Here is a 27,574-nt window from a genome sequence, read left to right on the forward strand (position 1 = left end):
TTTGGCAGTAATACCTTCTGTAAGCTGTGAACTTTCATGTGTTAATAACAAACTTACAAATACAATTGTTAAATTACGAGCCTTCTTGGACTTCATGGCATATTTATAATTTGGTTTATGTTGTAGCTATTTGGAGGTCAACTGCATGTAGATGTTCTTGAGTTACAGTCTGTCAACTGTTCAAAGTAATAACCCAGGAAAGTAGTGATCACAGTGATAGATTGAATGTGAAATAGATACATTAATAAGTGAACTACAGAATATGTATGCTGAAAGGACATTGTCATTCCTCTCTTTGAAAAGGACATACAGAACATTGACTTTTTCCACATTTTGTTACGTTACAACCTTATTGGGGTGGCAGGTAGCCTAGTGGTTAGAGTGTTGGACTGGTAACCGAAAGGTCGCAATATCAGATCCATGAGCTGACAAGGTAAAAATCTGTTGTTCTGAACAAGGCAGTTAACCCACTGTTCCTAAGTCATCATTGAGAATAAGAATTTGTTCTTAACTGACTTGCCTAGTTAAATAAATAAAAATATTCTAAAATTTATGAAATATATACACCACTGTTTGGGTTCACTGACAAATGTGCTTGTTTCTGAAGGAAAGCACATTTTGTGTCCATAAAATAACATCAAATTGATCAGAAATACAGTGTAGACATTGTTAATGTTGTAAATGACTATTGCAGCTGGAAACCTGTTACGGTTTTCTTCTGGTGAAAGAGAGGAGGACCAAAATGCAGCGTGGTTATCTTTATAAATCTTTAATGAAAGAAAAAAAATGAACAATATACAAAACAAGAAACGTAAAAAAACGAAATAGCCCTATCTGGTGCAACAAACACAGAGACAGGAACAATCACCCACGAAATATTCAAAGAATATGGCTGCCTAAATATGGTTCCCAATCAGAGACAACGATAAACACCTGCCTCTGATTGAGAACCACTCTAGGCAACAATAGACTTTCCTAGACAACTCTACTAAATACAATATTTTTATCAATGATGACTAATTATGTATACATTTCAATCAGGACTGACTAATCAGAATACTATTATGTTACTGTATATGTACTAATCAGAATACTATTATGTTACTGTATATGTATGAATTTTCTTTTTCATCTTAGTACTGAATATAATGTGTGCAAATATAATCAAGAATTAGAACAATGACTGTCTGTACCATGGCAGAAATGAATGAACTTATAGCCAGACTGGCTAGAAGGCTTATCTACACCAGCTGTCCTAAGCTCAGTCATATATCATCTTAATAGGGAGAGACGATGTGAGAACCATACAGCCTTTGTACTAGAGCGGAGATGACACGGGCTGGTACTGAAACTAATGACGTCATTTTAAGTTTATAACCTGTGGTAAAATGTGTAAGGAGCAGTACTCTCGTGAATAAAAGCTGCTGGCTGACTTTAAGACTGGGCTCTGTCCATTTTATACAAATAAGGGTCATACAAATCCTTATGAATTGACAGAGTGTTTGATTTTAATTGGGTATTAAAACAGAGGAATTTAATTACTGCAACACAACCCCATAAATCTAATAAACCCCTAGACAAGACACATAAAAATAAACCCATGTCAAACCCTGGCCTGACCAAAATAATAAAGAAAACACAAAATACTAAGGCCAGGGCGTGACAAAACCGCAGATTTTTAAAATGGAATATCTACATAGGCATACAGAGGCCCATTATCAGCAACCATCACCCCTGTGTTCCAATGGCACGTTGTGTTAGCTAATCCAAGTTGATCATTTTAAAGGGCTAATTGATCATTAGAAAACCCTTTTTCAATTATGTTAGCACAGCTGAAAACTATTTTTCTGATTACAGAAGCAATATAACTGGCCTTCTTTAGACAAGTTGAGTATCTGTAGCATCAGCATTTGTGGGTTCAATTACAGGCTTGAAATGGCCAGAAACAAATAAGTTTCTTCTGAAACTCGTCAGTCTATTCTTGTTCTGAGAAATTAAGGCTATTCCATGCGAGAAATTGCCAAGAAACTGAAGATAGCAATTGCTTAATTAGTGTTATTATGCAAGTTGAGTGGACTTAAAAAGGACAAAAATTTGAGCCAATGTGTTAGTGTCTTTAATCAACAAACTCTGCTTGAAGTCAGTTGTGTTTGAACAAGCTTGTTGAGTAAAATTACAAATTCATGTTTACTCAAAACAACTCATAATCATGCCAATCAATATCATCATCATTACTCCAGCATGATCTCTTGCTGGTTGATTTTCAAAATGCTTTGTTTCAATACCTGTGTATTTGCATGTACTTCGATTGGTCGATTGATATTATTCTAATATTATTCTACATAAACATAAATAACATAAATGTTTCTAAACTAATCCAATCTTTTAGTAGTTGGTGTTATTTCACATATTACTGATATGGTTGTTCCAGTTCATATGATTTAGGCAGTCTCTAATCAATCTTCCCTACCCCAGCAGTCATTCTAAATGCAGGTTGCGTGTGATTAAATGTTCCAATTGTTGGATAACTTTTGCTGAATCCAACAGGAATTACATATCACTTTGCAAGCCAGCATTACGAGACTTGCAGGCGTGATGTGGCCTATAAACCTGGAGTTTCAGGTCAGGGTGTTAGGGTGTGGATGGATGACTAGAATATTCCACCCTGAAGCCATACAATCGTATGAAATTGATTAGAATCATGTATAACAATAGTCTGCACAATATGTCTATTATAGTATCTTAAAAACAGAGCAAGATTCGGTGCCGACCTTGGCTGGGGGCTCTGAGAGTACTTCCCAGGGTCTCCCTATTTTGAGGGAGGATGGGGAGTAAGTCTCACGGCTTCCCCTAATCTTTGTCGGCTGGGTAGCAGGATGTGTATGTTAGTGTGAATGTGTGTGCGTATGTTAGTGTGAATGTGTGTGTGTATGTTTGTGTGAATGTGTGTGCGTATGTTAGTGTGAATGGGTGTGTGTGTGTATGTTAGTGTGAATGTGTGTGTGTGTGTGTATGTTAGTGTGAATGTGTGTGCGTATGTTAGTGTGAATGGGTGTGTGTGTGTGCGTATGTTAGTGTGAATGGGTGTGCGTGAGAAGCCAGTATAAAATGAATTGTTTTGTACAACAGACCAGCGCTCTCGTGAATAAACCGTATTGACTATTTTAGCTGGGCCTCCGTCTGTTCCATTTCAATCAGTATCTTACAAATCCTGATTTAGCAGACTTGAGTAGTTTAATTGAGTTGGCTTATGAACATTGAGAACATAATTCTCTAAGCCCTCAAAGCCTTTATGATATATACTGTTGGGTTCTGGGAACATGAAACATACTTATTCATGTCACTGAGGGAGAGAAGGTCATGTATAACGCTGACATTATATCAGGGATCCTATTGAAATATTGAGTGCTTAGGGTTAGACGCCAGAAGTTAATGGTTATCTGTGGGAGGAAGGTATATAGTGGGTGCTATTACGTTTGTAATGTCCTGCGTGCAGGGAAAGGGATCACATGTGGCAGTCATTGATAAGGGGAGAGGGCCATGGATTAGTGATGAAGGGGGTCGAGGTCAGGTCAGGTCACGTTAAGGGATAAAGAAACGTTTATGGCTGTAGTACTTAGTTTCCTGCCTAGCAGTAAAGACACAATGTTTGCTCAGATGGGTGGGAGGAGACTCAACCTAGGAGGAAGGGTAAAACATCCGTGCTTGTGTGAAAATGTTTTTTTTTTGTCTAATGCAGTTGTGTTGATCCTCTGGGAAGAATATACTTGGTTATGCTTTCATAGTGTCCGTTGAGTTTTTACTCTGAAAATTAGAACCCAACGGCACTGTGAGCAGGGTACACAGCGATGAGCGTTCGAACTAGAGATTCCGAATCAGTGAAACAGGAGCCGGCACCAGAAATAAGGTAGGCACACTTCCTACACCTGTTATCACCAATTCTAACATCTTGAGGAGATGACAGTTGTAGGCTGAACCACTTATAGGATACGGACCTAGAAAGCATAAGCTTAGTCCTAAGATTAGTCCCATTGTATTACATCCGGTCGTAGCTTTGTGGTATATGGTAAGTCCCGAAAGATAAACCCGAACAGGTTGATACCTGTAGAGGATGAGTCCTAGGGGGTAAATCCCGATTAGGTTGGTTCCTGCTAGTACCATAAAGTATATGGTATGCCCCGGAAGGTAAGCCCAAAAAGGTTGGTACCTGTAGGGTAAATCCTAGGGGGTAAATCCCGAATGGATTAGTTCATGGGACTACTATAAGAATAGGGTGAGTCCCGGAAGGTAAGCCATTAGAAGAAAAACAATAAGATATTCGAACGCTGTTGGATTTTAGTGTATTAGCACTACGGGAGTCTTGACGTAGCTGGAACAGCTTATGAGTAGCCACTTTTTCCCGGACAACTGAGAATCAAACACCTTCCGAACTTCTGCCACGAACCCCTCTAGCCTGAGGCAGACGGTGGCCTGTAGCTCCCACACCGCCGTAGCCCAGGCGAGTGCCCTCCCGGACATCAGCGTTATGATGTACGCTATCCTCGAGTGGTCTGAGGGGAGTGAAGAAGGCTGCAACCCGAAAATGAGGGAGCACTGGGAGGGAAAAACCCTGCAGGTTCCCGGAATCTCCAGTGTAGCGCTCCGGAGGAGGTAAGTAGGATTCTCGGAACACTGGGATAGGTTGAGAAATGAAGAGTGTGACCCGCTGCCCAGTGGGGAATCAGCGGAATTGCTCCAGCAAAGTCTTGAACACTTGGTCATGGTGTTCTGCCAGGGTATAAGACATTGCAGCAACTCCTCGTGTCGTCCAATGGTGGCTCCTTGCAGGGAGACAGCATTGTGGAGCTGGTCTGTCTGCTGGGTTGGTCATGGCCAGTTCGTATTATCACGTATTAGGGAAGACCCAGATGCAGACAGTGTCAAAGTAACACAAGTTTATTACTAGAACAGGGGGCAGGCAAAATGACAGGTCAAGTGCAGGCAGAAGTCAGTAATCCAGATCAGAGTCCAAAAGGTACAGAACGGCAGAAAGTCTCAGGGTCTCAGGGCATGCAAAGGTCAGTAATCTAATGTGGTGGGACAAGGTACAGGACGGCAGACAGGCTCAGGGTCAGGGTAGGCAGAATGGTCAAAAGGGGAAAACTAGAAAACAGGAACTAGAAATAGACAGGAGTAAGGGGACAAACGCTGGTAGGCTTGATGAACAAAACAAACTGGCAACAGACAAACAGAGAACACAGGTATAAATACACAGAGGATAATGAGGGGAGCTGGGAAACACCTGGTAGGGGGTGGAGACGAGCACTAAGACAGGTGAAACAGATCAGGGTGTGACAGCCCTATACTTCCACTCCAATGATTTGAAATGCCCCCTATTTAAGCCTGCCAGAAGATCTACAGAGGCCCCCACTCTCTTGTTGATGATCAGAGGAAACCCACACCTGAAACACACACATTCTGACATCAATCAATGGTTGCACACTATATTACAATGATCTTATTACTGTTTAAATATTCATGTAGTACGGAGTAGCAAGTGTTGTAATTACTCATTGTTACACTGTAATACTTGTTACAGTGTGCCTACATGAATAATTACACAATAATACACTGCCATGCAAAGTCCTACCTAATCAATAATAGATAATAATGGATTGGATTTATGTATCGCATTTCCAGGTTTCGTTTATGCTGTATGTGGCACATCACATATTTTCCCTTTATATCTTTACATATCTGAGTGTGTGGGTCCTTTTTTACTGAATTAAAATCCACTTCTTCCCCACATTCAGCAGAACGGGATGAGATGACAGGAAAAGAGAAGTGGGGGTGGATCTGATAACCCCTCTCACAAGTACGAATCACACTCTTTTACTGTGTAATCATTCACCATAAATGCTTCATATACTGCACGGCGACATTATAAATACAGTGGGGCAAAAATGTATTTAGTCAGCCACCAATTGTGCATGTTCTCCTACTTAAAAAGATGAGAGAGGCCTGTAATTTTCATCTCATCATAGGTACACTTCAACTATGACAGACAAAATGAGAAAAAGAAATCCAGAAAATCATATCAATTGTTAATGAATTTATTTGCAAATTATGGTGGAAAATAAGTATTTGGTCAATAACAAAAGTTTATCTCAATACTTTGTTATATACCCTTTGTTGGGGTTTGGCATTTGAACTGTGTTCATGAGGCATTTATGTTATATTTCTCAAGATTCAATGGGTAGATTTAATTAAGTCCAAAAATGGATGCAGAAATAGCAGATTGCCCCTTTAATTTGCGACTCTAGGGGCAGTATTTTCATTTTTGGAGAAAAAAAAATCGCGTTTTAAACGGGATATTTTGTCAGGACAAGATGCTAGAATATGCATATAATTGACAACTTTGGATAGAAAACACTCTAACGTTTCCAAAATGTTAAAGATATTGTCTGTGAGTATAACAGAACTGATGTTGCAGGCTAAAGCCTGAGAAAAATCCAATCCGGAAGTGCCCCAGGTTTTGAAAGCGCTGCGTTCCAATGAGTCCCTATTGAGCTGTGAATGTGCCATCAACGAGCTTACGCTTTCTACGTATTCCCCAGGGTGTCTACAGCATTGTGACGTAGTTTTACGCATTTATGTTGAAGAATAGCCGTAGGCAGCTACATTGCGTAAGTGGTCACATGGTGGCTCCGAGAGAGATTCTTGTGTAAAATACAGAGGTAGCCATTACTCCAATCGGTCCTACTGAATAACTAATTGTCCCGACGGATATATTATCGAATAGATATTAGAAAAACACCTTGAGGATTGATTATAAACAACGTTTGCCATGTTTCTGTCGATATTATGGAGCTAATTTGGAATATTTTTCGCCGTTTTCGTGACTGCAATTTCAGGGCGATTTCTCAGCCAAACGTGAAGAACAAATGGAGCTATTTCGCCTACAAAAATAATCTTTTGGGAAAACATTTACTTTGGCTATCTACCTGGGAGTCTCGTGAGTGAAAACATCCAAAGTTGATCAAAGGTAAACGATTTAATTTGATTGCTTTTCTGATTTGTGACAAGGTTGCCTGCTGCTAGCAAGGCATAATGCTATGCTAGGCTATCGATAAACTTACACAAATGCTTGTCTAGCTTTGGCTGTAAAGGATATTTTGAAAATCTGAGATGACAGGGTGATTAACAAAAGGCTAAGCTGTGTCTCAATATATTTCATTTGTGATTTTCATGAATAAGAATATTTTCTAGGGATATTTATGTCCGTTGCGTTATGCTAATTAGTGTCAGGTGATGATTACGCTCCCGGATCCGGGATGGGGAGTCACAAGAAGCCCTTTAACTCAAACATTTGTGAGCCTAAGATCTATACTAGGCTGAAAGGAGGTTTGACCAAATGAGGTTTTATGGAAACATTTTCAATGACAACATCCATTTACTGTAAGAAAGCACTCATTCCATCAGGTGGATAAAAAAAATAAAAAGTTTATAAAAAAGCATAATGCAAAGATAATTTAAAAGTACAGGCCATTAGAAGAAAACATGAATAATACTTATAATATTTTGGAAATTCATATGCAAATATGTTATTCTATCATCTGCATAACAGACATAATAAATCAAAGATAACCATTGTAACACATTTACAACAATACAGTACAATTCAATACACAACACAAAGCAGATACAATTACTGTAGCTGCAGATAAGATCCATTATCATTACACCACACAATAGAAAAAGCTGTTACAGTAATACACAATCAAACCATGCTTAAATACAATATATCTGTTGATAAATAAAATAAGAAACAAATCCTTAATGTACAAGGTGTTATTGTGTGTGTGTGTGTGTGCGTGCGTGCGTGCGTGCGTGCGTGCGTGCGTGCGTGTGTGTGTGTGTGTGTGTTTGCGTGTGTCCCGCCATCCCGCCATCCCTCCATCCCTCAAGGACCTGCAACATTTCACCACACAAAGTAGTTTAGGACACGCAGTCAAACAATCTCTTAAGAATCAAACAAATAGACGTCCTTTAAGTAGTGTTGAAATCTAGCTTGAAATATACTTATTCATGTTATCATTCTAGAATCGATTGATTACTTCACATGTATAAGGAATGTATATGATGGGGCCAATGAAGGGTTGATGGGAACTAGGTGTGTGGAAAGTTACTGAGTGTAGAAAGTTCATATTCTGTTCCATGTTTCTAAGGAGGGAGGTGAAGGGCAACAGTTAATCACTGATAAGGCAGGCCAGCTGCGGAACTAGGGAGGAGTGAAGAATGCGTCTTGAGGTCGAATCAACGGATGAAGTGAGAAGAAACCTCTGGGAGGGAGACCAGAGAGGCCCACCACAATGACTTGTCTACTACAGTCCTACAGTCCTATCTCACACATACACTTCCATGCCCACAAATGTTTTAGTATCAGGCAGGTCTGACTACACCAGTGAGAGGTACCAATTAAATCCCTGCCTAGCAACGGAGATGTATTGGTTGTCTAGATTTGTAAGGAGTTGACCTCGCCTAGTGCAAAGTTATAAATATATGTGCTTGTGTATTCATGCCTCGTCTTTGCAGATGTATGACCCAGAGGGGGAATAAACTTGGTTTGAGCTTTTTCTAGTTGTCCGTCTGAGTTTTTACTACAGTTTGTCCAGAACCTAACAATAGATTAAGTATACTTTGACATTGAAGAATTAGTTCCATATTAGTATCATATTAAATATCAATAGCATACGACTATAATTTGTCTTATCTGTGGATGTGCCTGGCTTCACTTGAGAATAGACCAAATCTGCCTCAGGTGGATTTGCAGTTTCTATAAGGGGTAAGGATAACACATTAGAATAATATAACCAGGCCTACCAAGTGGCTCAGTGGTCTAAGGCACTAGCTGTGCCACTAGAGACTCTGGGTTCACGACCGGGAGGCCCATGGGGTGGCGCACAAATGGCCCAGCATCGTTAGGGGAGGGTTTGGCCGGCAGGGATATCCTTGTCTCATCGCGCACTAGCGACTCCTGTGGCGGGCCAGATGCAGTGCATATGCTGACACGGGCGCCAGGTGTACGGTGTTTCCTCCGACACATTGGTGCGGCTGGCTTCCGGGTTGGATGGGCATTGTGTCAAGAAGCAGTGCAGCTTGGTTAGGTTGTGTTTCGGAGGACGCATGGCTCTTGACCTTCGCCTCTCTTGAGGCCGTACAGGAGTTGCAGCGATGAGACAAGACTGTAACTACCAATTGGATATCATCAAATTGGGGAGAAAAAAGGGGTGAAAATACAAAACAAATATATATAACCAGTGAATATACAGAATAATATACAGCTGGTGGTTAGAGAGTTGGACTAAGCTGACAAGGTACAAATCTGCTGTTCTGCCCCTGAACAAGGCAGTTAACCCTCAGTGGCGGCCTGTTCCTAGGCCGTCATTGAAAACTAGAGTTTGTTCTTAACTGACTTGCCTAGTTAAATAAAGGTAAAATAAAAAGAGGAGTGAGGGGAAATATGGAGGGATGTCTAGTCTTACCTTTCTTCTTTGGCTTTGGCCTTCTGTTTAAGCTGATGAAAATGGACAAATGAAAGAATGAGATTATTACACATCTTCATCAAAATTCCAAAATCGCACATTTAGATTTCACTGATTGCCAACCTGTAGAATGGGTCTCACCTGTGGTCTTCCCTGTCTTGACCTCAGAATAGACTGGATTTTCTTTTGGATCAGCTGGCATTTCTGAGGAGGAGGACTTTTTTTATGAGTGAAAAACAATGCTGCATTTTGTATTAAGTTATGTGACGGTTGAGAATTACTTTTATTTTTCTTGTCCAACTCTTTGAGTTGAATCTGGGCGTACATCACATCACTTGGTCCAGCAGCAGCAGCACCAGCATCTGAAACATACAGGTAATACACTAATATCTCTACTTAGTGCAACAACAACTCTATACTGTATTCATGCTTAACTTAACATACATTATACAATACCATTGTCATTATTGTCTGAGGGAGTGATTGTATCGTAGATGTTAGCGCCACCAAAGAACAGATAGAAAGATGAATGTGTTATGCAGGTGAGTGAGGACCCAAAAGCGGTTTAACAGAAACAGAGTCTTTTAATGTCCAAACAGGGAAAACATAAATCCTCAATCTTTACAGGAGAGTCCCCCTCTAGCAGTAGAGGAGAATAGCAGGGCTAGCGGCAACAGACTGCAGGTCCCTCCGGGTAGGCGCGGGCCGTAGAGGACAGAGACACCTGCTCACACGCAGCATCTAATGAAGAGGCAGAATACGACAGGACGGGACAAGGGCAAAGCAAACGAGAATCCGACAAAGACAGAAGCAGAAACAGAGAGAGAAATAGAGACTTAATCAGAGGGAAAAGAGGGGACAGGTGTGAGAGAGTAAACGAGGTCGTTAGGAGAATGAGGAACAGCTGGGAGCAGGAAAGGACCATAGAGAGAGAGAGAGAGATAGAGGGAGAGAAAGTAACCTAATACGACCAGCAGGGGGAAACGAAGAGAAGAGAAAGAACAGGGACAAGACATAACATGACAATACATGACAGTACCCCCCCACTCACCGAGCGCCTCCTGGCGCACTCGAGGAGGAAACCTGGCGGCAACGGAGGAAATCATCGATCAGCGAACGGTCCAGCACGTCCCGAGATGGAACCCAACTCCTTTCCTCAGGACCGTACCCCTCCCAATCCACTAGGTACTGATGACCACGGCCCCGAGGACGCATGTCCATAATCTTCCGGACCCTGTAGATAGGTGCGCCCTCGACAAGGACGGGGGGGGGGGGAGACGAACGGGGGCGCGAAGAAAGGGCTTGACACAGGAGACATGGAAGACCGGGTGGACGCGACGAAGATGTCGCGGAAGAAGAAGTCGCACTGCGACAGGATTAATGACCTGAGAAATACGGAACGGACCAATGAACCGCGGGGTCAATTTGCGAGAAGCTGTCATAAGGGGAAGGTTACGAGTGGAGAGCCATACTCTCTGACCGCGACAATACCTAGGACTCTTAGTCCTACGCTTATTAGCAGCTCTCACAGTCTGCGCCCTATAACGGCAAAGTGCAGACCTGACCCTCTTCCAGGTGCGCTCACAACGTTGGACAAAAGCCTGAGCGGAGGGGACGCTGGACTCGGCGAGCTGGGACGAGAACAGAGGAGGCTGGTACCCGAGGCTACTCTGAAAAGGAGATAGCCCGGTCGCAGACGAAGGAAGCGAGTTGTGAGCGTATTCTGCCCAGGGGAGCTGTTCTGCCCAAGACGCAGGGTTACGAAAGGAAAGACTGCGTAAGATGCGACCAATAGTCTGATTGGCCCGTTCTGCTTGACCGTTAGACTGGGGGTGAAAACCGGAAGAGAGACTGACGGAAGCCCCAATCAAACGGCAAAACTCCCTCCAAAATTGAGACGTGAATTGCGGACCCCTGTCCGAAACGGCGTCTGACGGAAGGCCATGAATTCTGAAAAGATTCTCAATGATGATTTGTGCCGTCTCTTTAGCAGAAGGAAGCTTAGCGAGGGGAATAAAATGAGCCGCCTTAGAGAACCTATCGACAACCGTTAGAATAACAGTCTTCCCCGCTGACGAAGGCAGACCGGTAATAAAGTCTAAGGCGATGTGAGACCACGGTCGAGAGGGAATGGAAAGCGGTCTGAGACGGCCGGCAGGAGGAGAGTTACCGGACTTAGTCTGCGCGCAGTCCGAACAAGCAGCCACGAAACGACGCGTGTCACGCTCCTGAGTGGGCCACCAAAAACGCTGGCGAATAGAAGCAAGCGTACCCCGAATGCCGGGGTGGCCGGCTAACTTGGCAGAGTAAGCCCACTGAAGAACGGCCAGACGAGTAGGAACGGGAACGAAAAGAAGGTTCCTAGGACAAGCGCGCGGCGACGGAGTGTGAGTGAGTGCTTGCTTTACCTGCCTCTCAATTCCCCAGACAGTCAACCCGACAACACGCCCCTCAGGGAGAATCCCCTCGGGGTCGGTGGAGGCTACTGAAGAACTGAAGAGACGGGATAAAGCATCAGGCTTGGTGTTCTTAGAGCCCGGACGATAAGAAATAACGAACTCGAAACGAGCGAAAAACAGCGCCCAACGAGCCTGACGCGCATTAAGTCGTTTGGCAGAACGGATGTACTCAAGGTTCCTATGGTCAGTCCAAACGACAAAAGGAACGGTCGCCCCTCCAACCACTGTCGCCATTCGCCTAGGGCTAAGCGGATGGCGAGCAGTTCGCGGTTTCCACATCATAGTTACGTTCCGACGGCGACAGGTGATGAGAAAAATACGCGCAAGGGTGGACCTTGTCGTCAGAATGGGAGCGCTGGGAAAGAATGGCTCCCACGCCCACCTCTGACGCGTCAACCTCGACAATGAACTGTCTAGAGACGTCAGGTGTAACAAGGATAGGAGCGGATGTAAAACGCTTCTTGAGGAGATCAAAAGCTCCCTGGGCGGAAACGGACCACTTAAAGCACGTCTTGACAGAAGTAAGGGCTGTGAGAGGAGCTGCCACCTGACCGAAATTACGAATGAAACGACGATAGAAATTCGCGAAGCCGAGAAAGCGCTGCAGCTCGACACGTGACTTAGGGACGGGCCAATCGCTGACAGCTTGGACCTTAGCGGGATCCATCTTAATGCCTTCAGCGGAAATAACAGAACCGAGAAATGTGACGGAGGAGACATGAAAAGCGCACTTCTCAGCCTTCACAAAAAGACAATTCTCTAAAAGGCGCTGGAGGACACGTCGAACGTGCTGAACATGAATCTGGAGTGACGGTGAAAAAATCAGGATATCGTCAAGGTAAACGAAAACAAAGATGTTCAGCATGTCTCTCAGTACATCATTAACTAATGCCTGAAAGACAGCTGGAGCGTTAGCGAGGCCGAACGGCAGAACCCGGTATTCAAAGTGCCCTAACGGAGTGTTAAACGCCGTTTTCCACTCGTCCCCCTCCCTGATGCGCACGAGATGGTAAGCGTTACGAAGGTCCAACTTAGTGAAAAACCTGGCTCCCTGCAGGATCTCGAAGGCTGAAGACATAAGGGGAAGCGGATAACGATTCTTAACCGTTATGTCATTCAGCCTCGATAATCCACGCAGGGGCGCAGGGTCCCGTCCTTTTTCTTAACAAAAAAACCCGCTCCGGCGGGAGAGGAGGAAGGGACTACGGTACCGGCGTCGAGAGCTACAGACAAATAATCTTCGAGAGCCTTACGTTCGGGAGCCGACAGAGAGTATAGTCTACCCCGGGGGGGAGTGGTACCCGGAAGGAGATCAATACTACAATCATACGACCGGTGCGGAGGAAGGGAGGTGGCCCTGGACCGACTGAAGACCGTGCGCAGATCATGATATTCCTCCGGCACCCCTGTCAAATCACCAGGCTCCTCCTGTGAAGAAGGGGCAGAAGAAACAGGAGGGATAGCAGACATTAAACACTTCACATGACAAGAGACGTTCCAGGAGAGGATAGAATTACTAGACCAATTAATAGAAGGATTATGACACACTAGCCAGGGATGGCCCAAAACAACAGGTGTAAAAGGTGAACGAAAAATTAAAAAAGAAATGGTTTCGCTATGATTACCAGAGACAGTGAGGGTTAAAGGTAGCGTTTCACGCTGAATCCTGGGGAGAGGACTACCATCCAAGGCGAACATGGCCGTGGGCTCCCCTAACTGTCTGAGAGGAATGTCATGTTCCCGAGCCCAGGCTTCGTCCATAAAACAGCCCTCCGCCCCAGAGTCTATCAAGGCACTGCAGGAAGCTGCCGAACCGGTCCAGCGTAGATGGACCGACAAGGTAGTACAGGATCTTGAAGGAGAGACCTGAGTAGTAGCGCTCACCAGTAGCCCTCCGCTTACTGATGAGCTCTGGCCTTTACTGGACATGAAATGACAAAATGACCAGCGGAACCGCAATAGAGACAGAGGCGGTTGGTGATTCTCCGTTCCCTCTCCTTAGTCGAGATGCGAATACCCCCAGCTGCATGGGCTCAGCACCTGAGCCAGTGGAGGAAGATGGTAGTGATGCGGAGAGGGGGGAAACGGATAACGCGAGCTCCCTTCCACGAGCTCGGTGACGAAGATCTACCCGTCGTTCTATGCGAATAGCGAGTTCAATCAAGGAATCCACGCTGGAAGGAACCTCCCGGGAGAGAATCTCATCCTTTACCTCCGCGCGGAGACCCTCCAGAAAACGAGCGAGCAACGCCGGCTCGTTCCAGTCACTGGAGGCAGCAAGAGTGCGAAACTCTATAGAGTAATCAGTTATGGATCGATTACCTTGACATAGGGAAGACAGGGCCCTGGAAGCTTCTTTCCCAAAAACTGAACGATCAAAAACCTGTATCATCTCCTCCTTAAAGTTCTGATACTGGTTAGTACACTCAGCCCTTGCCTCCCAGATTGCCGTGCCCGTCCAGTAAGGAGAGATATGACGTAGGCGATACGAGCTGTACCCCTGGAGTACGTGTTGGGCTGGAGAGAGACCACAATATCATACTGGGTGAGGAACGAGCGGCATTCAGTGGGCTCCCCAGAGTAACACGGTGGGTTATTAATTCTGGGCTCCGGAGACTCGGAAGCCCTGGAAGTAGCCGGTGGATCGAGGCGGAGATGGTGAATATGTTTCGAGAGGTCGGAGACTTGGGCGGCCAGGGTCTCAACGGCATGTCGAGCAGCAGACAATTCCTGCTCGTGTCTGCCTAGCATCGCTCCCTGGATCTCGACGGCTGAGTGGAGAGGATCCGAAGTCGCTGGGTCCATTCTTGGTCGGATTCTTCTGTTATGCAGGTGAGTGAGGACCCAAAAGCGGTTTAACAGAAACAGAGTCTTTTAATGTCCAAACAGGGAAAACATAAATCCTCAATCTTTACAGGAGAGTCCCCCTCTAGCAGTAGAGGAGAATAGCAGGGCTAGCGGCAACAGACTGCAGGTCCCTCCGGGTAGGCGCGGGCCGTAGAGGACAGAGACACCTGCTCACACGCAGCATCTAATGAAGAGGCAGAATACGACAGGACGGGACAAGGGCAAAGCAAACGAGAATCCGACAAAGACAGAAGCAGAAACAGAGAGAGAAATAGAGGCTTAATCAGAGGGAAAAGAGGGGACAGGTGTGAGAGAGTAAACAAGGTCGTTAGGAGAATGAGGAACAGCTGGGAGCAGGAAAGGACCATAGAGAGAGAGAGAGAGATAGAGGGAGAGAAAGTAACCTAATACGACCAGCAGGGGGAAACGAAGAGAAGAGAAAGAACAGGGACAAGACATAACATGACAATACATGACAGAATGTGTTGGTTTTCCCTCAGCTTGTCTAGGGACTTTAAAGTACAGTAGCATGTTGTATACAAAGTGAATGGTGAAAAGTTAGTGTGTGAAATTACAGAGAGGGGAGAGAGACAGTGGTCTGGACTGAGAGACTGACCATGCTGCAAATGTGTATACCCAGGATCAGGAGCCCGTCCCTGGGTAGATTCGTGGTCCTGTTGGTTGGTGCTCTGGGGCTGGGGGAGCCTTACAGGGAGAGAGAGAGTCATGAAACACACAGATTATATTTTACTGTATGAAAAGGAACAGTTGAAAGACAGGGGTACTCACGAGAATGTCCTGTTGCAACAGGAATCTGTCATGAGAAATGCATACTATTATATCAGGTCATGAATGTTTTGAACTTTTGCAATTTTTTTCTCCTAAACATGAACAAAAAGGTTTAATGAGAAATTATAAAAGTCTCACCTTTGGCATTTTTATATCGACACAGCAGTACCAGGAGAATGGTCAGTAGAACACCAGCAACAACCAGGCCCACAACCACTCCTACTGGGACTGATGTAGAGGGTCCAGGAGTTACGCCTGGAGAGAGAACAACAAATGGACAAAGTGAAACAATTCTGTAGATACCTTATATATATTTGGCAACTGACTTGAGATCAGATGACCAGCCTGAGCTTGCAACTCCAAACCTACAGTATGCTTTTTAACACTACAAATCTCTGATGACCATAGATGAAAATGTAATGTGATCATTATTATTTTCTCACCTCTCACTCTCACCCAGCTCTTTGGTGATTCTTCTTCATTAAATGTACACTTATAGAAGCCTTCATCTGACTTGGATACTGCAGGGATGGTCATTTCTCCTGTGGTCTCATTCCTGATGAGTACTCCATCTTTGTAGAAATCAACCTTGGGGTTCGGGTTTGTTTCCTGATATCTATTTGTACAGCGCAGAGTGACAGAGTCTCCCTCAGTTATGGGATAGGCAGGGCTCTCCAGGATCAGAGGGCCAACTGTGTAACATAATATATCAATAAAACTGTAAATCTGGAGTAATCACTCACAATATATTAACATCTGATGAGCTTGTATTCTATGAAATGCACCCATTCAGTTACAGAATTGAACATCGTTATTATACATTGTAATGTAAAAAAGGTTAGTGAATGTTGGACAATAGACGTACCAGCCACTGTGATGTTGACAGCATTACTGTACTCTCCTGATCCAGACTCACACCAGTAAACTCCACTGTCCTTTTTACATGTGGATCTGATGGTACATGTGGATCCTGCTATTGATCCCCAGTTAGAGTCACATCCTGACTCCACTGCTTTCTCTCTGTATCTCTTCAGTTTCCATCCAGTAGAATTCCTCTTCTCCTCACAGCTTAGTGAGAGAGACTTTGATGTAAAGTGTTGAGTTCTGTTAGGTCTCATTTTGAGAGACACTGAAGGTTGCGGCTCTGAAACAAAGAGTGACAGAGTCAAATTATAGTTATATATACACATGAGGGGGACTTAAGTGTGATTAAATGCAGTTACAATGCGGTTAGTTACCTCCTGACCAGAGAAACTGAGGTTTACTGTAGAGTGTGTCATAAACTGGGTCTCCTCTTCCAGCTCTACACACATATCCTCCTGTGTGACTAGAACCAGCAGGGATCAGAGTGTAGGAGTCTTCACTAGTCCCCTTGCCAGATAGAGGCTCTACAGAGTAGGACCTATCTGACAGGGAGAGTAACCCAGCTGTGTAGGGAACAGTTCGGTACCAGAAGATCCTCCAGCCTGTAGATGACTCTTTAAACCCACAGCTCAGAGTAACTGAGTCTCCAGGGTTCAGCCACTGAGGAGAGACACTTAGGACAGCTTGGGGTTGATCTGTTACAAAGGATAATGACATGATTAAATGAGTTAAATGTTCAAATAATTTAAGATAAAAAAATTACCCATTTTGTTATTATGGTATAGTACCTTACCCTAAAATCTAAATCTAATTGATCATTGATCTCTGTCTGCTATTTGACCTCATTCCTTATGTCTTTTTCTCACTATTCTGTCTCTTTCTCTTGCAATCCCATAAAAACAGACTTACCTAACACAGTTAATTGTATAACATTACTTGTCTGGGAGTGTTTTAAGCCATTTCTTTTCTGAAGACCTTCACAGGTATATAGACCATTCTTTGCAGGACTGATTCTGTACTCAGGCTCTGTTTTGGTGGAGACCGACATCCCACTGTTATAAAAAGCATAATCAATCTCTTCTCCCCCCTGTATGTCACATCTGAGAGTGACAGTCTCTCCACTGAAAATCTGGGGCCAGTTGGGTTGGAGGGTCAGAACAGCCGCAGGTCTCTCTGCACAGACACAACACAGAAAATAAACATTATCACAGAGCTTATAATGTAAAATAATGTTGATCAGAATTTTCCACAACATGACCATATCATAAGTTGCCATTTCTGAACATACAGTATACATTCTGAACTGTCTGACTTACCAAGATCTGGTCATCAGATTGCTGACATATACAGTGATGTCCACACACACACACACACACACACACACACACACACACACACACACACACACACACACACACAATTACTCACCTTTCACAGTGATAGTGACAGGATCACTGATGATTGATGATATGGATCTGGACTGGATCTCTCCCTGACACCAGTAGAGACCCTGGTCAGACTCAGTAGCTCTACTGATGGTGAAGGTGGCTCCTGTTGTAGAGTGTCTGCCAGACAAGGTCACTACTTTCTTAGCGTTGCCTTTGTACCATTTATAGCTCCAGCCACTGTCAGACCCCACTGAACACGTCAGAGTTACTGTCTCTCCAGTGTATGCAGGGTTTGGTGTTATGTTGAGTGTAGCTTTGGGCAGGGCTGTGAGAAAAGAGCATAATTTAAAGATCTGGAAACATGCTTGGTAATATCCATAGATTTAGCTGTTGTTGGAACGTTTTCATACTATAAAAATACTAGGCAAAGTATACTTGTCTGTGTGCCAGTCACTCCCTCCTTTGGCCTTGGAGGAGATACGGTCTGAGACAAGTTGTGTGGGGCAGTGTCTGGAACTATTGTACGTCATCTCTGATGTTACACCTATCCTGGGATAGTGTATGACCCAGAGGCTCACTCGCCTCAGGACTCCAATTGATTTAAGCCCTATAAGTAGTTGGTGTTTCTGTACCATGGACGAGATCAGAGCCTCGTCTTAGGGGCCTAAGCTCTGTACAATAAGAACAGTTTTCATAACAAATACTATCTGGCTGGGGGATACTCCTTGATCATATATCAAGTCTCACCTTGTGACCCATTCCATACATCTGTTGTTTGTCATGGAGACTTGCTATAAAATGTATTTTGTATTCTTTGTGTCAGAGCTGCTAGCCACAGCACTTGGGAGTGTTGAGTTGACCAGCCTCATTATTGTAGAAGCAATTGCTCTGTGTTCCCTTATTAACCTGTTGCTTCTACCCTCTACTTTTTTGAACATTCTGTTAAAAATCGTGCAACATTTCAGCGCCCTGCTACTCATGCCAGGAATATAGTATATGCATTTGCTTAGTCTGTGTGGATAGAAAACACTCAGACGTTTAAAAAACTGGTTAAATCACTGCTGTGGCTTTACCAGAACGGCATTTACATCGAAAAGCACAGGAAAAACTGATCACTGAAAATGGGAAAATATATCCATAAAGCTACTTGAACCCATTGATAAACGTGAACCACAATTAATTGACTGAGGTTGCAGTACCTACAGCTTCCACACGGTGTCTAGAGTCTTGTCATTTCCCTTCGAGTTTTTTCTTGGTCAAACACATACAGGACACCGTATCTCCTCCGGTCTGGGACCGGATATTTTGGTTGAGTTTCTAGCCGGACATTTTTCCAGACGGACAGCTAATGATCTTTACATCGCCTCCTGATGAATTTTATCGCTTATTAACGTTTACGAATACCTAAAGTTGCATTACAAACGTATTTCGAAGTGTTTTGTGAAAGTTTATCGTCGACTTTTTGAATTTTAAAAAATTACGTTACGTTTTGAAACGATGTTTTTTTCGTTTATCACACAGTCTACATATAACGATATCTAGGCTTTATATGGACCGATTTAATCGAAATAAAGACCCAAATAGTGTTTATGGGACATCTAGGAGTGCCAACAAAGAAGATGGTGAAAGGTAATGAATGTTTTCTATTTTATTGTGCGGTTTGTGTAACGCCGAAATGCTAATTATTTTGTTTACGTCCCCTGTGGGTCTTTTGGGGTGTTGCATGCTATCAGATAATAGCTTCTCATGCTTTCGCCGAAAAGCATTTTAAAAATCTGACTTGTTACCTGGATTCACAACGAGTGTAGCTTTAATTCGATACCCTGCATGTGTATTTTAATGAACGTTTGAGTTTTAACTAATACTATTAGCATTTAGCGTAGCACATTTGCATTTCCAGAGCTCTAGTTGGGACGCAAGCGTCCCGAGTAGAGGGAAGAGGTTAATAAGGTTTGAATAAAGTAATATCCTGATTGGTGATTGACCTTGTCTCTACTCATTATTTATTAGAATTTCCACAACAGAAAACAGCCTCAATTCTTCTTGGGTAAGACGCTACAAGCTTGGCACACCTATATTTGGGGAGTAATCTCCGATTCTTCAGGTTGGATGGGGAGCGTCGGTGCCCAGCTATTTTCAGGTCACTCCAGAGATGTTTGATCGGGTTCAAGTCCGGGCTCTGGCTGGGTCACTCAAGGACATTCAGAGAGTCCTGAAGCCACTCCTGCGTTGTCTTGGATGTGTGCTTAGGGTCACTGTCCTGTTAGAGGGTGAACCTTTGCCCCAGTCTGAGATCCTGAGTGCTCTGGAGCAGGTTTTCATCAAGGATCTCTCTGTACTTTGCATCGTTCATTTTCCCTCGATCCTGACTTGTCTCCCAGTCCCTGCTGCTGAACAATATCCCCACAGCATGATGTTGCCACCACCATGCTTCACCTTAGGGATGGTGCCAGGTTTCCTCCAGTTGTGACGCTTGGTATTCTGGAGTGCCATCTTGGTTTCATCAGACCAGAGAATCGTTTTTCTCAGGGTTTGAGAGTCCTCTAAGTGCCTTTTGGCAAACTTCAAGCGGGCTGTCATGTGCCTTTTAATGAGGAGTTGCTTCCACCTGGCCACTCTACAAGAATGGCCTGATTACTGGAGTGCTGCAGAGATGGTTGTCCTTCTGGAAGGTTCTCCCATCTCCACAGAGGAACTCTGGACATCTGTCAGGGCGACCATCGGGTTCTTGGTTAACTCACTGAACAAGGCCCTTCTCCTCTGATTGCTCAGTTTGGCCGGGCGGTCAGCTCGAGGAAGAGTCTTGATGGTTCCAAACTTCTTCCATTTAAGAATGATGGAGGCCACTTTGTTGATGGGACCTTCATTGCTGCAGACATTTTTTGGTAACCTTCCCCAGATCTGTGCCTCGGCACAATCCTGTCTCGCAGCTCTACGGACAATTCCGTAGAGCTCTGCACTGTCAACTGTGGGATCTTATATAGACAGGTGTGTACCTTTTCAAATTTCCAATCATGTCCAAACAATTTAATTTACCACAGATGGACTCCAATCAAGTTGTAGAAACATCTCAAGGATGATAAATGGAAACAGGATGCACTTGAGCTCAATTTCGAGTCTCTACGTACGTAAATAAGACACTTGCCAGTTGGTCAGCACATGTTCGCAGTACACGTCCTGGTAATCCGTCTGGCCCTGCGGTCTTGTGAATATTGACCTAAAGGTCAATAAAGGTCTTACTTACATCGGCTGCGTAGAGCGTGATCACACAATCGTCCGGAACAGCTGATGCCCTCATGCATGTTTCAGTGTTACTTGCCTCGAAGCGAACATATAAGTTATTTAGCTCATCTGGTAGGCTTGTGTCACTGGGCAGCACTCGGCTATGCTTCCCTTTGTAGTCTAGAATAGTTTGCAAGCTCTGCCACACCCGACGAGCATCGGAGCCGGTGTAGTACGATTCAATCTTAGTCCTCTATTGACGCTTTGCCTGTTTGATGGTTCGTCGGCATAGCAGAATTTCTTATAAACTTCCGGGTTAGAGTTCCGCTCCTTGAAAACGGCAGCTCTACCCTTTAGCTTGGTGCGGATGTTGCCTGTAATCCATGGCTTCTGGTTGGGGTATGTACGTACAGTCACTGTGGCAACGACGTCTTCGATGCACTTATTGATGAAGCCAGTGACTGATGCAGTGTACTCCCCAATGCCATCAGAAGAATCCCGGAACATATTCCAGTGTGTGCTAGCAAAACATTCCTGTAGTTTAGCATCTCCTTCATCTGATCACTTTTTTAATGATCGAGTCAATGGTGCTTCCTGCATTAATTTTTGCTTGTAAGCAGGAATCAGGAGCATAGAATTATGGTCAGATTTGCCAAATGGAGGGTGATGGAGAGCTTTGTATGCATCTCTGTGTGTAGAGTAAAGGTGGTCTAGAGTATTTTTCCCTCTGATTTAATGTGTGAAAGTTACATATTTCAAAAAAATATTTTTGAATTTCACGCACTGCCTTTTCAGCGGAATGTTGTCGAGGTGTTCCGCTAGCGGAACCCCTGCCCTAGAAAGGGTAACCGTGCTATTTTGTTTGTTTTTCACATTGTTTGTAACTTTTTTGTATGTAATGTTGCCGCTACAATCTCTTATGACCGAAAACAGCTTCTGGACATCAGAACACCGATTACTCACCTTGAATTGGGCAAATCATTTTTCTTTAATGAGTAGGACGAGAAGGATTTACTCCAGACACCCGAACAGGCCCTCATCCCCGTCATTTGCAGGAGAGAGAGATGGAGATTTCACTGAAGGAGATTGGAGTGCCTAGTGAGGATCAGGTGACAAGTGGCTAATCTGCCTTTGTCTTCCGTACTGTTAGCCAATGTACAATCGTTGGAAAATAAACGGGATGAACTAAAAGCTCAGATATCCTACCAACGGGACATTCAAAACTGTAATATCTTATGTTTCACCAAGTTGTGACTGAATGACGACATTAATAACGTACAGCTGGCAGGTTATGCACTCTATCGGCAGGATTGTCTTACCAGCAGCCGGTCTATGTATATTTGTAAACAACAGTTGGTGCACGATATCTAAGGAACTCTCTAGGTTTTGCTTCCCTTTGGTAGAGTTTCTCATGATAAGCAGTAGACAGCACTATTTACCTAGAGAGTTTTCATCTGTATTTTTCGTATCTGTCTGCATACCACCACAGACCGATGCTGGCCCTAAGCCCACCATAAACAAACAGGAAAACGCTCATCCTGAGGCGGCTCTCCTAGTGGCCGGGGACTTTAACGCAGGAAAATTAACTTCTTGCGTCGAGCCATCCCGGATCCGGGATCGTGAATACAGGCTCAAACTCATTACCATAACGCAACGTTAACTATTCATGAAAATCGCAAATGAAATGAAATAAATATGCTAGCTCTTAAGCTTAGCCTTTTGTTAACAACACTGTCATCTCAGATTTTAAAAAATATGCTTCTCTACCATAGCAAAACAAGCATTTGTGTAGCAGCATTTAGCGTTAGCATAGCATTTAGCGTTAGCATTCAGCAGGCAACATTTTCACAAAAACCAGAAAACCATTCAAATAAAATCATTTACCTTTGAAGAACTTCGGATGTTTTCAATGAGGAGACTCTCAGTTAGATAGCAAATGTTCCGTTTTCCTGAAAGATTATTTGTTTAGGAGAAATCGCTCCATTTTGTGCGTCACGTTTAGCTACTAAAAAAACCTGTATCCAGGATTGTGTAAATCTATCCGCAAGCTCATTAGCATAACACAACGTTAACTATTCATGAAAATCGCAAATGAAATGAAATCAATATGCTAGCTCTCAAGCTTAGCCTTTTGTTAACAACACTGTCATCTCAGATTTTCAAAAATATGCTTCTCAACCATAGCAAAACTTGCATTTGTGTAACAGTATTGATAGCTATTGATAGCTAGCATTAGCATTTAGCGTTAGCATCAGCAGGCAACATTTTCACAAAAACCAGAAAAACATTCAAATAAATCATTTACCTTTGAAGAACTTCGGATGTTTTCAATGAGGAGACTCTCAGTTAGATAGCAAATGTTCAGTTTTTCCTGAAAGATTATTTGTTTAGGAGAAATCGGTCCATTTTCTGCGTCATGTTTGGCTACCAAAAACCCCGAAAATTCAGTTATAAAAACGCCAAACTTTTTCCAAAATAACTCCATAATATCGACTGAAACATGGCAAACGTTGTTTAGAATCAATCCTCAAGGTGTTTTTCTACATATCTCTTCGATGATATATCGTTCGTGGAAGTGTGCTTTCCCCTCTGAATCCCACGGGAAAATGCCTGCAGCTGAAGATTACGCACCAATTTAGACAAAGGACACCGGGCGGACCCCTGGCAAATGTAGTCTCTTATGGCCAATCTTCCAATGATATGCCTACAAATACGTCACAATGCTGCAGACACCTTGGACGAACGGCAGAGAGCTTAGGCTCGTTCATGGCACATTCACAGCCATATAAGGAGACGATGGAAAACAGAGCCTCAAAAATTCTGCTAATTTCCTGTTTGAGGTTTCATCTTGGTTTCGCCTGTAGCATGAGTTCTGTGGCACTCACAGATAATATCTTTGCAGTTTTGGAAACGTCAGAGTGTTTTCTTTCCAAAGCTGCCAAATATATGCATAGTCGAGCATCTTTTCGTGACAAAATATTGCGCTTAAAACGGGAACGTTTTTTTATCCAATAATGAAATAGCGCCCCCATAGCTTCAAGAGGTTAACCTCTTGCTCCTACCTGACACGCAGGCGTCCCATCTAGACATCTGGAAATGCAAATGCGCTACGCTAAATGCTAATAGTACTAGTTAAAACTCAAACGTTCATTAAAATACACATGCAGGGTATTGAATTAAAGCTACACTCGTTGTGAATCCAGGCAACAAGTCAGATTTTTAAAATGCTTTTCGGCGAAAGCATGAGAAGCTATTATCTGATAGCATGTAACACCCCAAAAGACCCGCAGGGGACGTAAACAAAATAATTAGCATAGTCGGCGCTACACAAACCGCACAAATAAAATATAAAACATTCATTACCTTTGACCATCTTCTTTGTTGGCACTCCTAGATGTCCCATAATCACTATTGGGTCTTTTTTTCGATTAAATCGGTCCATATATAGCCTAGATATCGATCTATGAAGACTGTGTGATAAACGGAAAAAAATAGCGTCTTATAACGTAACGTCATTTTTTTAAATTAAAAAAGTTGACGATAAACTTTCACAAAACACTTCGAAATACTTTTGTAATGCAACTTTAGGTATTAGTAAACGTTAATAAGCGATCAAATTGATCACGAGACGAAGTATATTCTATAGGGGTACGTCTGGAAATAATGTCCGGGTAAATCTCAACCAAAATATCCGGTCCGAGACCTGAAGAAATGGCCTGTCTCTTCTTCGTTTGACCAAGAAACAAATCCTAGGCAAATGACAAGACTGTTGACATCGTGTGGAAGCTGTAGGAATTGCAATCTCGGCTCCAGGTAATATGCTTTCCCATAGACAATACATGCAAGTGGCGCATTGATATATTTTCCAATTTTCAGTGATCAGATTTTCCTGCACTTTTCGATGAAACGCACGTTCTGTTATAGTCACAGCCGTGATTTAACCAGTTTTATAAACGTCTGAGTGTTTTCTATCCACACATACTAATCATATGCATATACTATATTCCTGGCATGAGTAGCAGGGCGCTGAAAATGTTGCGCGATTTTTAACAGAATGTACGAAAAAGTAAGCCCTAAGCAAGTCCAATACACTAAATGAAAGAGAAACATCCTGTTAATCTACCCATGGTGTCAGATTTAAAAAATGATTTAGAGCGAAAGCACAACATATGATTATGTTAGGTCATAGCCAAGTCAAAAAACCACACAGCCATTTTTCCAGCCAAAGATAGGAGTCACAAAAAGCAGAAATATAGATAAAAGTAATCACTAACCTTTGATGATCTTCATCAGATTACAGTCATATGACATCATGTTAGACAATACATGTATGTTTTGTTTGATAATGTGCATATTTATATCCAAATATCTCAGTTTACATTGGCGCGTTACGTGCAGTAATGTTTTGATTCCAAAACCTCCGGTGATTTTGCAGAAATACTCATAATAAACATTGATAAAAGATGCAAGTGTTATTCACAGAATTAAAGATAGACTTCTCCTTAATGCAACCGCTGTGTCAGATTTTTTTAACTTTCGGAAAAAGCATAATCTGAGAACGGCGCTCAGAGCCCAATCCAGCCAAAGAAATATTGGCCATTTTGGCTAGAAAAAACTAGAAAATTTTGGCTAGAAAAAACACTATAAATATTCACTTACCTTTGATGATCTTCATCAGAAGGCACTCCCAGGAAACCCAGTTCGACAATAAATTACTGATTTGTTCCATAAAGTTCCATAAAGCCCATCATTTAGCCACTTGTTGTTAGCGTGTTCAGCCCAATAATCCATCTTCATGAGGCACGAGCACTTCCTCCAGACAAAAACTTGAAAAGTTCCATTACAGTCAGTAGAAACATGTCAAATGATGTATGCAATCAATCTGTAGGATTTTTAAAACTTAAATCATCAATAAGGTTCCAACCGGAGAATTTCATTGTCTGAAGAAAAGCATTAGAACGATAGCAAACTCTGTCGGGAGTGCACGTCATGAGACCGAGGCTCTCTGCCAGACCACTCACTCAAAGAGCTATTATGAGCCTCTCCTTTATAGTAGAATCCTCAAACCAGTTTCTGAAGACGGTGACATCTAGTGGAAGCCCTAGCCCATATCTCACTGGGATTTCAATAGGCACAGTTTTGAAAATCGATTTCTCACTTCCTGTTTGGATTACTTCTCAGGTTTTTGAGTTTTGTTTTACTCACAGACATCATTCAAGCAGTTTTAGAAACCTCAGAGTGTTTTCTATCCAATACCAATAATAGTATGCATATATTAGCATCTGGGACAGAGTAGGAGGCAGTTCAGTCTGGGCACGCTATTCATCCAAAAGTGAAAATGCTCCCCCTAAGAGACGAAATCGGCAGCCATCTTCTACGGTGCCATTACAAAAGTGTTCTGACTTCTGTAGTTAGTACCGTAACTATACTTTTTTACATTCATATGGACACACAGACCATTTCATATGGACACATCGACCACACAGACCATTGAGTGACTCAATATAAAGTGTCCATTTGTATGATAAAAAACTAAGTAAAGTAACTCACCTTTCACAGTGATTGTGACAGGATCACTGATGATGGATGATATGGATCTGGACTGGATCTCTCCCTGACACCAGTAAAAACCCTGGTCAGAATCAGCAGCTCTCCTGATGGTGAAGTTGGTTCCTGTTGTAGTGTGTCTGCCAGACAAGGTCACTACTTTCTTAGTGTTGTCTTTGTACCATTTATAGCTCCAGCCACTGCCGACTGAACATGTCAGAGTTACTGTCTCTCCAGTGTATGCAGGGTTTAGATATACGGTCAGTGTAGTTTCAGGAAGAGCTAAGAAAACAAAAAGCAGAATATCAAAACATCTGGATACATGCGTGATAACAAATTAATACATAAACTATATAGTTTATATATTGTACCAGTCAACAGTTTGGACATACCTACTCATTCAAAGGTTTTTCTTTATTCGTTACATTGTAGAATAATAGTGAAGACTTGAAAACTATGAAATAACATACATGGAATCATGCGGGAACCAAAATAGTTTTGAACAAATCTAAATATATTTTAGATTTTAGATTCTTCAAAATAGCCACTCTTTGCCTTGATGACAGCTTTGCACATTCTTGGCATTCTCTCAACCAGCTTCACCTGGAATGCTTTTACAGCAGTCTTGAAGGAGTTCCCACATATGCTGAGCACTTGTTGGCTGCTTTTCTTTCACTCCGCGGTCCAACTCATCCCAAACCATCTCAATTGGGTCGAGGTGGGGTGATTGTGGAGGCCAGGTCTTCTGATGCAGCACTCCATAACACTCCTTCTTGGTAAAATAGCCCGTACACAACCTGGAGGTGTGTCGGGTCATTGTCCTGTTGAAAAATAAATGATAGTCCCACTAAGCCCAAACCAGATGGGATGGCGTGTCGCTGTGGAATGCTGTGGTAGCCATGCTGGTTAAGTGTGCCTTGATTTCTAAATAAAT

At 43.1% G+C, this 27,574-nt stretch overlaps 1 protein-coding gene and 1 long non-coding RNA gene across 9 annotated transcripts in view; one reads left to right on the forward strand and one right to left on the reverse strand.

Annotated features, from left to right (window-relative positions):
* Nucleotides 1-753: 753 nt before the first annotated feature.
* Nucleotides 754-27,574, reverse strand: part of LOC115133376 (Fc receptor-like protein 5) — a 41,090-nt gene continuing 14,269 nt past the window's right edge. For 2 of the 8 annotated variants that reach the window (XM_065021826.1, XM_065021828.1), the window contains 12 exons: nt 26,644-26,922; nt 17,912-18,196; nt 17,393-17,656; nt 16,858-17,178; nt 16,485-16,763; nt 16,063-16,311; nt 15,758-15,874; nt 15,620-15,644; nt 15,447-15,535; nt 9,806-9,886; nt 9,666-9,728; nt 6,079-9,556 (listed from right to left, as the gene is read on the reverse strand). In XM_065021826.1, the coding sequence (XP_064877898.1) occupies nt 9,552-9,556; nt 9,666-9,728; nt 9,806-9,886; nt 15,447-15,535; nt 15,620-15,644; nt 15,758-15,874; nt 16,063-16,311; nt 16,485-16,763; nt 16,858-17,178; nt 17,393-17,656; nt 17,912-18,196; nt 26,644-26,922 (2,057 nt within the window). In that variant the 3' untranslated portion in view covers nt 6,079-9,551. Of the gene's footprint in view, nt 5,442-6,078; nt 9,557-9,665; nt 9,742-9,805; nt 9,887-15,446; nt 15,536-15,619; nt 15,645-15,757; nt 15,875-16,062; nt 16,312-16,484; nt 16,764-16,857; nt 17,179-17,392; nt 17,657-17,911; nt 18,197-26,643; nt 26,923-27,574 lie in introns of those variants that run through there. The other 6 variants (XM_029666549.2, XM_029666545.2, XM_029666547.2 and 3 more) reach the window with 6 other exon arrangements.
* On the forward strand, nt 3,462-8,615 carry LOC135572931 (uncharacterized). The gene is made up of 2 exons (XR_010464561.1): nt 3,462-3,907; nt 5,793-8,615. It is a non-coding gene; the product is annotated as an uncharacterized LOC135572931 (long non-coding RNA).

The sequence above is a fragment of the Oncorhynchus nerka genome, linkage group LG8 (genome assembly GCF_034236695.1).
Source record: "Oncorhynchus nerka isolate Pitt River linkage group LG8, Oner_Uvic_2.0, whole genome shotgun sequence".
NCBI classification, from domain to species: domain Eukaryota; kingdom Metazoa; phylum Chordata; class Actinopteri; order Salmoniformes; family Salmonidae; genus Oncorhynchus; species Oncorhynchus nerka.